This window comes from Triticum urartu, chromosome 7A, assembly GCF_056163025.1.
Source record: "Triticum urartu cultivar PI428250 chromosome 7A, HENAU_Tu73, whole genome shotgun sequence".
Lineage (NCBI taxonomy): Eukaryota > Viridiplantae > Streptophyta > Magnoliopsida > Poales > Poaceae > Triticum > Triticum urartu.
In genome coordinates, this window is record NC_141879.1 from 206,584,553 (window position 1) to 206,594,883 (window position 10,331).

At 44.8% G+C, this 10,331-nt stretch overlaps 1 protein-coding gene across 1 annotated transcript; it reads right to left on the reverse strand.

Annotated features, from left to right (window-relative positions):
• Positions 1–5,206: 5,206 nt before the first annotated feature.
• LOC147959035 (uncharacterized) lies at positions 5,207–5,581 on the reverse strand. Its single transcript, XM_087532425.1, has one exon. It carries the CDS (start codon positions 5,579–5,581, stop codon positions 5,207–5,209), a length of 375 nt encoding a protein of 124 aa, XP_087388551.1.
• Positions 5,582–10,331: the final 4,750 nt, after the last annotated feature.

Here is a 10,331-nt window from a genome sequence, read left to right on the forward strand (position 1 = left end):
TTCTTTTGTTAGGATTTGCTTGCTGTTATTTAGAACAATGTTTTGCATCTTTTATTTCAATAAAAGTGGCATTAATAGCCTTTACTATGCCTATGTTACAAGTATACATGTTGCTGTTTGAAAACAGAAAGTTTACCGCTGTTGCAATAATTCCCTAGAAAAGTCAGAATGTGATAAAATGTTGAAACCTTTTGCATATTAATCTCTGATAAATTTACTACAGTGGGAATTTTCTTTCATAATTTTTGGTGCTAGGGAAGTATGGATGTTGCTGCGTTCTTTACAGACTATCCTGTTTAGGCAGATTGCTGTTATGTTTGCACTGTTTGCATATGTTTGCTTCTTTAATGATTCTATTTGAGGATAGGAATATTAAATATGCAGAGGAATTTAGTATGCAATGTTGAATAATAATTTTAGTGATTTTCTACAGTAGAATATGATAAGGTTTTGGCAATGGTTTATACTAACTTATCTCATGAGTCCGAGTTGAGTTTTGTGTGGATGAAGCTTTTGAGATTTAGGGAGACCGTGATATGAGAGGAATTAAGGAGACACAAAAGCTCAAGCTTGGGGATGCCCAAGGCATCCCAATATAATATTTCAAGAAGTCTCAAGCATCTAAGCTTGGGGATGCCCCGGTTGGCATCCCACCTTTCTACTTCAACAACTATCGGTTAGTATCGGTTGATCCTAAGTTTTTGCTTCTTCACATGATGTTTGCTATTCTTAGATGTCATTTTATTTTGCTTTGCTTGCTGTTTGAATAGAATACCAAGATCTGAAATTATTAAATGTTAGAGAGTCTTCACATAGTTGCATAATTATTCGACTAATCATTGATCTTCACTTACATCTTTCGGAGTAGTTTGTCATTGCTCTAGTGCTTCACTTATACCTTTTAGAGCATGGTGGTAGTTTATTTTGAAGAAATAGATGAACTCTCATGTTTCACTTATATTATTTTGAGAGTCTTAAATAGCATGGTAATTTTCTTAAAATCCTAATATGCTAAGCATAAAAGATTTGTAAGAATTCTTATGAGTGTGTTCAATACTAAGAGAAGTTTGATGATTGATGATTGTTTTGAGATATGGAGGTAGTGATATCAAAGTTGTGCTAGTTGAGTAGTTGTGAATTTGAGAAATGCTTGTGTTGAAGTTTGCAAGTCCCGTAGCATGCACGTATGGTAAACGTTGTGTAACAAATTTGAAACATGAGGTGTTATTTGATTGTCCTCCTTTTGAGTGGCGGTCGGGGACGAGCGATGGTCTTTTCCTACCAATCTATCCCCCTAGGAGTATGCGCGTAGTGCTGAGGTTTTTGATGGCTTGTAGATTTTTGCAATAAGTATGTGAGTTCTTTATGACTAATGTTGAGTCCATGGATTATATGCACTCTTACCCTTCCATCCTTGCTAGCCTCTTCGGTACCGTGCATTGCCCTTTCTCACATCGAGAGTTGGTGCAAACTTCGCCGGTGCATCCAAACCCCATGATATGATACGCTCTATCACACATAAACCTCCTTATATCTTCCTCAAAACAGCCACCATACCTACCTATTATGGCATTTCCATAGCCATTCCGAGATATATTGCCATGCAACTTTCCATCATTCCGTTCATCATGAAACATTCATCATTGTCATATTGCTTTGCATGATCATGTAGTTGACATCGTATTTGTGGCAAAGCCACCGTTCATAATTTTTCATACATGTCACACTTGATTCATCGCAATCCCGGTACACCGCCAGAGGCATTCATATAGTCATATTTTTTTCTAAATATCGAGTTGTAATCATTGAGTTGTAAATAAATAGAAGTGTGATGATCATCATTCAATAGAGCATTGTCCTAAAAAAGGGGGCCAAATAAAAAAAGGGGAAAGTCCAAAAAAGAAAAGAAAAAGAAAGGCCAAATAAAAAAAAGAAAAAAGAGGGACAATGCTACTATCCTTTTTCCACACTTGTGCTTCAAAGTAGCACCATGATCTTTATGATAGAGAGTCTCTTGTTTTGTCACTTTCATATACTAGTGGGAATTTTTCATTATAGAACTTGGATTGTATATTCCAACAATGGGCCTCCTCAAGTGCCCTAGGTCTTCGTGAGCAAGCAAGTTGGATGCACACCCACTAGATTCTTTTGTTGAGCTTTCATACATTTATAGCTCTAGTGCATTCGTTGCATGGCAATCCCTACTCCTTGCATTAACATCAATCGGTGGGCATCTCCATAGCCCATTGATTAGCCTCGTTGATGTGAGACTTTCTCCTTTTTGTCTTCTCCACATAACCCCCTCATTATTCTATTCCACCCATAGTGCTATATCCATGGCTCACGCTCATGTATTGCGTGGAAGTTTATGAGTTTGAAATTATTAAGGTATGAAACAATTGCTTGGCTTGTCATCGGGGTTGTGCATGATGAGAGCATTCTTGTGTGACAAAAATGGAGCATGACTAAACTATATGATTTTGTAGGGATGAACTTTCTTTGGCCATGTTATTTTGAGAAGACATAATTGCTTAGTTAGTATGCTTGAAGTATTATTATTTTTATGTCAATATGAACTTTTGTCTTGAATCTTATGGATCTGAATATTCATACCACAATTAAGAAGAATTGCATTGAAATTATGCCAACTAGCATTCCACATCAAAAATTATCTTTTTTATCATTTACCTACTCGAGGACGAGCAGGAATTAAGCTTGGGGATGCTTGATACGTCTCCAACGTATCTATAATTTTTGATTGCTCCATGCTATATTATCTACTGTTTTGGGCAATATTGGGCTTTATTATCCACTTTTATATTATTTTTGGGACTAACCTATTAACCGGAGGCCCAGCCCAGATTTGCTGTTTTATGCCTATTTCAGTGTTTTGAAGAAAAGGAATATCAGACGGAGTCGAAACGGAACGAAATCAACTGGAGAAGTTATTTTTGGAAGGAAACACACCTAATGGACTTGGACCCCACGTCAGAAGATACGGGAGCTGCCCACGATGGTGGGGGGCGCGCCCACCCCCCTAGGGCGCGCCCCCTGCCTCGTGGGGCCCCCGTGGCTCCCCTGACATGCTTCTTCTGCCTATATAACTCCATATACCCTAAAACTTCCAGAACAGAGATTAGATCGGGAGTTCCGCCGCCAGAAGCCTCCATAGCCACCAAAAACCAATCTAGACCCGTTCCGGCACCCTGCCGGAGGGGGCAATCCTTCCCCGGTGGCCATCTTCATCATCCCGGTGCTCTGACAAGGAGGGAGTAGGTCTCCCTCAGGGCTGATGGTATGTACCAGTAGCTATGTGTTTGATCTCTCTCTCTCTCTCGTGTTCTTTATTTGGTACGATCTTGATGTATCGCGAGCTTTGCTATTATAGTTGGATCTTATGTTTCTCCTCCCCCTCTACTCTCTTGTAATGAATTGAGTTGCCCCTTTGAAGTTATCTTATCGGATTGATTCTTTAAAGATTTGAGAACACTTGATGTATGTCTTGGTGATCAACTTGCGGGTTTTGTGACATTGGGAACCTATGCATAGGGGTTGGCACACGTTTTCGTCGTGATTCTCCGGTAGAAACTTTGGGGCACTCTTTGAGGTCCTTCATGTTGGTTGAATAGATGAATCTAAGATTGTGTGATGCATATCATATAATCATACCCACGGATACTTAAGGTGACATTGGAGTATCTTGGTGACATTAGGGTTTTGGTTGATCTGTGTCCTAAGGTGTTATTCTAGTACGAACTCTAGGGCTGTTTGTGACACCTATAGGAATAGCCCAACTGATTGATTGGAAAGAATAACTTTGAGGTGATTTCGTACCCTACCATAATCTCTTCGTTTGTTCTCCGCTATTTGTGACTTTGGAGTGACTCTTTGTTGCATGTTGAGGGATAGTTATGTGATCCAATTATGTTATTATTGTTGAGAGGACTTGCACTAGTGAAAGTATGAACCCTAGGCCTTGTTTCAACGCATTGCAATACTATTTACTCTCACTTTTATCATTAGTTACCTTTCTGTTTTTATAATTTCAGATTACAAATACCTTTATCTATCATCCATATACCACTTGTATCACCATATCTTCACCGAACTAGTGCACCTATACAATTTACCATTGTATTGGGTGTGTTGGGGACACAAGAGACTCTTGGTTATTTGGTTGCAAGATTGCTGGAGAGAGACCATCTTCATCCTACGCCTCCTACGGATTGATAAACATTAGGTCATCCACTTGAGGGAAATTTGCTACTATCCTACAAACCTCTGCACTTGGAGGCCCAACAGCGTCTACAAGAAGAAGGTTGTGTAGTAGACATCAACAGACTGCGCGAGGTCTGGTGACTCATACTACCTAGTAAGGGCCTTCCCACTTCGGTGACAACTTGTTTGTACCCTTGGCAGACTAAACGCGCCTAAGGACAAGGTCACCTTCCTCAAAACACCGGTTGTGAACCCTGCGGCTATGATAGCGACGCAGGGCTTGCTGATAGCGTGCAGCACGCATAGTATCCTAGAGACGGTTCTCCTCGAGTAGCACAGCGTTGTCACGCTGGTGCTGATCTTGCGCTACTTCATCATAGGCAAGCACTCGAGGCGACCCGTAAATGAGTTCTGTGGGGATAACTGCTTCTGCCCCGTAGACTACAGAGAAGGGAGTCTGCCCGGTAGTTCGGTTCGGTGTCGTTCTGAGGGACCAGAGAACTACCGACAGCTCCTCGATCCACCGCCTGCTGTACTTCTGCAGCGTATCAAAAGTTCTTGTCTCGAGTCCGTGCAGCACTTCAGCATTCTCCCTCTCAGCTTGTCCATTGCTCCGGGGGTGTGCCATCGAGGCAAATGATATCTTGCATCCGAGGGCATGAACATATTGCATGAAGGCGCGGCTCATGAACTGGGTGCCATTGTCGGTAATGATCCTTGCTGGAACCTCAAAATGACACACCAGATCTTTTCAAGAACTTGATAGCTGACTGAGCAGTCACCTTTCTCATGGCAGTCACTTCCGGCCACTTTGTAAACTTGTCTATAGCAACGAACAAGAATTCAAAGCACCTGATTGCTCGGGGGAAGGGGCCGAGGATATCGAGCCCCCAGACTGAAAATGGCCATGATAGAGGGATTGTTTGAAGAGCATGGGCAGGCAGGTGTGTTTTCTTGGAATGGAACTAGTAGGCTTCACATTTCCTGACTAGCTCGACGACATCTTGGAGGGCTGTGGACCAATAGAATCCCTGCGGAGTGCTTTCCCAACTAATGACCTTATTCCAATGTGGGAGCCGCACATGCCTTTGTGAATCTCAGCCAGTAGTTCCTTTCCTTCTTCCCAGCAGACACACTTCAATTTCACACAGTTGGGCCTCCTTGTGTATAGAGTGTCATCAACAAACTGATACATACTGGTCCTCCGGGCTACTTTTTCAACTTCATCTTGGTTGCCGGTAAGCTCTCCAGTCTGGAGGAAGTGGACAGTGTGCCTTGCCCAAGTTGGAGCCTGGGGCTTAGCAACAAGGACTAGCAGCACCTCCTCTGCTGCAGGAGCATAGGCCTCGTTCGCGGGGTTCATGATGAATTGTTCCTGGCAAGGTCTCTACCAGGAGCGGACGACTCTATCGGGAGAGGCTTACCGTAGTCCAACTTTCTCCTTTTCCGGGCCATTGCTGCTGGGGATACGTAGGGCTGAGTGAGATGGAGAACAAAAGTCCTTGGTTCCACAGGAAGCTTCTGCGCAACACACTTTGACAGATGATCAGCTATGCTGTTTTCCGCACGGGGTACGTGCTCTTTTTACAATCCGTCAAAGTGCTCCTACAATCTCCTCACTTCTTCAACATATGCCTCCATCAATGGACTTTGATAATCCTTGTTGACTTGTCTCACCACAAGCTATGAATCTCCTCGAATGATCAACTTCTTAACTCCCAATTCAGCTGCAATCCTGAGTCCGGCAAGCAGCCCTTCACACTCAGATGTATTGTTGGTCGCTTCTTCCCAGGAAAAATGCATTTGGACGACGTACTTCAAGTGCTCCCCAGAGGGGGCAACAAGAAGCACGCCAGCTCCTGCACCTTGTAGGGAAAAAGCGCCATCAAAATACATAATCTGTTCTTGGAGCGATTCCTTGCCGGGAATAACTGTCTCTGTCACTTCCTCATCAGGGGTTGGCGTCCATTCAGCAATAAACTCTGCCAATGCCCTGCTCTGAATTTTTGATGTGCTCTCAAACTTCAAACCAAAACTGGACAACTCCAAAGTCCATTCCACTATTCTGCCAGTAGCCTCATGGTTTCATAGTATCCTTTGCAATGGGAAATGAGTGACAACCATGATCTCATGGGCTTGGGATTACGTAGTGGCGCAGTTTCCTTGAAGCCGTTATGAGACCAAAAATCAACTTTTGCATGCCAGAGTACCTCGATCTAGCCCCCTGTAATAGGGAGCAGACGAAGTACACTGGGTGTTGCACCACTTTCTTCCTTGAGGCGTCCTTGGGGTTGCTCTCGTTGCCGTGCTCATTGTTGTCATGATCCTTCTCTGACTCTGCTGTCCTCTGCTCACTCTTTGAGTCATCCACTTCTCGCTACGCCACCAAGGCTGCACTGACCAATTGATTGGTTGCCGCTAAGTACATCAGCAATGGCTCCTGGGTTTGGGCGAAACCAAGGTAGGCACAGAGGACAAGTAGTTCTTCAATTCTTGCAAAACTGCATCTGCTTCCGGGGTCCACTTCATAGGCCCTGCCTTCTTCAAAATTTTGAAGAACGACAGGGCACGCTCGACAGACTTGGAGATGAATTTGCTCAGCGCGGCAACGCATCCTGTCAGACACCTCACATCCTTCACTGTCCTTGGGGCTTGGATCTGCTTGATAGCTTTGATCTTGTCGGGGTTGGCTTCGATCCCGCAGTGGGATACAAAGAACAAAAGAAGCTTGCCGGAGGGAACACCAAATATGCACTTCTCCGGGTTAAGCTTCAAATTGATCTTGCGCAGATTAGCAAACGTTTCCTCCAAATCCTGAATAAGGGTGGATCTATCCTTGGTCTTGACCACAATGTCATCCATATAAGCTTCTGTTTCTGTGCAGTTGTGGCTCAAAACCAGTCTTGACTGCCCTTGCAAAAGTAGACCCGACACTCTTTAATCCGAATGGCATTCGGATAAAACAGTATGTACCACATGGAGTAATGAACGACGTATTCTCTTCATCTTCCTTGGACATGTAGATTTGGTGATACCCAGAATATGCATCTAGAAAGGAGAGCAAATCACAACTTGAAGTGGAATCCTCAATCTGATCGATACGCGGCAGGGGAAATGGATCCTTTGGGCAAGCTTTGTTGAGATCTGTAAAATTTATGCAAAGCCTCCACTTCCAGTTAGCCTTTCAGACTACCACTGGATTTGCCAACCATGTGGGATGCATCACTCCTCTAACCAAACCAGCTGCCTCAAGTTTCTTGATCTCTTCCGGAATGAACTGCTGCCTCTCCAAGACCTGCTGACAGTGTCCTGAACTAGGGGGTACTCACCACATCGTCTCTCGACCAGGATGATCGGGCCGGGGACCCCCATGGCGGTTCACTCATGGGCCACTTCGGGCAGTCCATGCCGCATACAAGGAGTATTCCACAAGACTTGGTGATCAACACAAGGACTCCTCTCCACCAACGTATTCGGCTAGGACTCTTGTTATCCTGGGCCTATGGTGCATTATATAAGCCAAGGCCAGGCTAGTCGTTAGATCATTATGACAATCATACAAGCTAGACTTCTAGGGTTTAGCCATTACGATCTCGTGGTAGATCAACTCTTGTAATACTCATATTCATCAAGATCAATCAAGCAGGAAGTAGGGTATTACCTACATAGAGAGGGCCCGAACCTGGGTAAACATCGTGTCCCCTGTCTCCTATTACCCATCGATCCAGGACACACAGCTCGGGACCCCCTACCCGAGATCTGCCGGTTTTGACACCGACAATAGTGTTTTCATTGAGAGTTCCGCTGTGTGATCGGCAAAAGGATCAATGGCTCGCTTGCGGATCGACTGCGACATCAGCGTCTTCACCGCCGCCTCGACTGGCCACCTTGGCATGACCGAGGATTGTGCCCTACTTCCAATCATCATGTTCGGACAAGGGCCTTCATCAATATAAACTCCGATCTCTATCAAGATCATGGAGGAATCATCCATGGTGCTCGGGGGATCAATGTCAACATTGCCCTCGGGCGACCGTGCTGTCTTTCTGGAAAGCAAACTTGTATCCGCCACCACCACCTCCTTGAGCGTCGTTTTAACGATTGCTTTGGTGGAATTGTGCGGAATTGAGTCTACAACAATCCTGGAGAATTTCGTCGAGTTTCGATGGAGGAATCTCTGGCAATCTATGATATAGCGGAACCCTCTCAAATCTGGACGGGAATCTGGACAAGTATAGGGTGTGGTCTCCCAACCCAAGCTCGAAGGTCCTTTCGAAGATCCAACCGTTCATATGCTGCGGAATTCCCATATCTACCACCCCTCAAAATTTCAGCTTGATCCGACCGTCCAAACTCCGGAAACCTTCCGATTAGTGCATCACTTTTCAAATCTGTTTTCTGCACGAGAACGAATCCAACCCGAGTTCATCTTTTTTATGAACGGGATTTCTGACATCCTTTTTGAAGAAAGTTTTGTATGACGTGTTGTGTTTTGTTCCCAAACACATCCCGCTAATTTTAAAGTCTTTTCCAATATGATCTTCACTATCGCGCCGGTGTCAAACCAGCCCGACAATGTTGCTCTACAGCTACCGACCTGCGCTACACACGTCGTCGCTTTGTTGAGCCGAGCTCAACTTCTTTGGATAATCATCTCAGCAAGCCGAACAAGAGTTCGGTTCCATGAAGGATAAATCATCACCAACATTGCCGCCCCATGGATCATACGGAGCGGGCACACCGGCATCACCGCACGGTCACTTCATCAAGCCAACATTGACCATGTCACAAGTTACGACCTGCATCGGCATGGCCACACCATTGCTTCGTCGAGCCGATGTCCATCACACCGAACTACTTCAACACCTCGGCTGACATGGCAGCTGCAACATCTCCTTACCAACCTGCTCCATCTCCTCGTCTGGACCGGGGGTGTAACACCCACAGTGCGGCTATATCTCCCACATGTCGGGGCACGACTTAGAGGCATAGCCGCATGGTAGGTTTGTCGCAAGAAGGGTAATCTTCACACAATCCCATGTACTGAATAAGAATGGGATAGAGAGTTGGCTTACAATCGCCACTTCACACAAATACAAGTTAAACATACATCAACCAGAATACAATCAAAGTCCGACTATGGAACCAAAATAAAAGAAGATAACCCCAAATGCTAGATCCCCGATCGTCCCAACTGGGCTCCACTACTGATCAAAAGGAAACGAAACAACACAATGAACAAGATCTTCATCGAGCTCCCACTTCAGCTCAGTTGCGTCAACTGCACTGGTATCATCGGCACCTGCAACTGTTTGGAAGTATCTGTGAGCCACAACGACTCAGCAATCTCACACCCGTGAGATCAATACTATTTAAGCTTATGGGTAGGAAAGGGTAGTGAGGTGGAGCTGCAGAAAGCACTAAGCATATATGGTGGCTAACATACAAAAATAAGAGCGAGAAGAGAAGCAATGCAATGGTCGTGAACTAAAAGTGATCAAGAAGTGATCCTGAAACTACTTATGTTCAAGCATAACACAAGAACCGTGTTCACTTCCCGGACTCCGTCGAAAAGAGACCATCACGGCTACACACGCGGTTGATTCATTTTAATTAAGATAAGTATCAAGTTTTCTACAACCGGATATTAACAAATTCCCATCTGCCCATAACCACGGGCACGGCTTTCGAAAGTTCAAAACCCTGCAGGGGTGTCCCAACTTAGCCCATCACAAGATCTCACGGTCAACGAAGGACATTCCTTCTCCCAGGACGACCCGATCAGACTCAGAATCTCGGTTACAAGGCATTTCGACAATGGTAAAACAAGACCAGCAAGACCACCAGCTGTGCCGACAAATCCCGATAGGAGCTGCACATATCTCATTCTCAGGGCACACCGGATGAGCGCTCCGTACAAATAAAGCCAAACCTCGAGTTTCCCAGAGGTGGCGCTGCAAAGGACTCTAGTTTGGACCAACACTCGGAGGAGCACTAGCCCGGGGTTTTAAAATAAAGATGACCCTTGAGTCTGCGGAACCCAAGGGAAAAAGGCTTAGGTGGCAAATGGTAAAACCAAGGTTGGTCTTGCTGGAGGAGTTTTATTCAAGGCG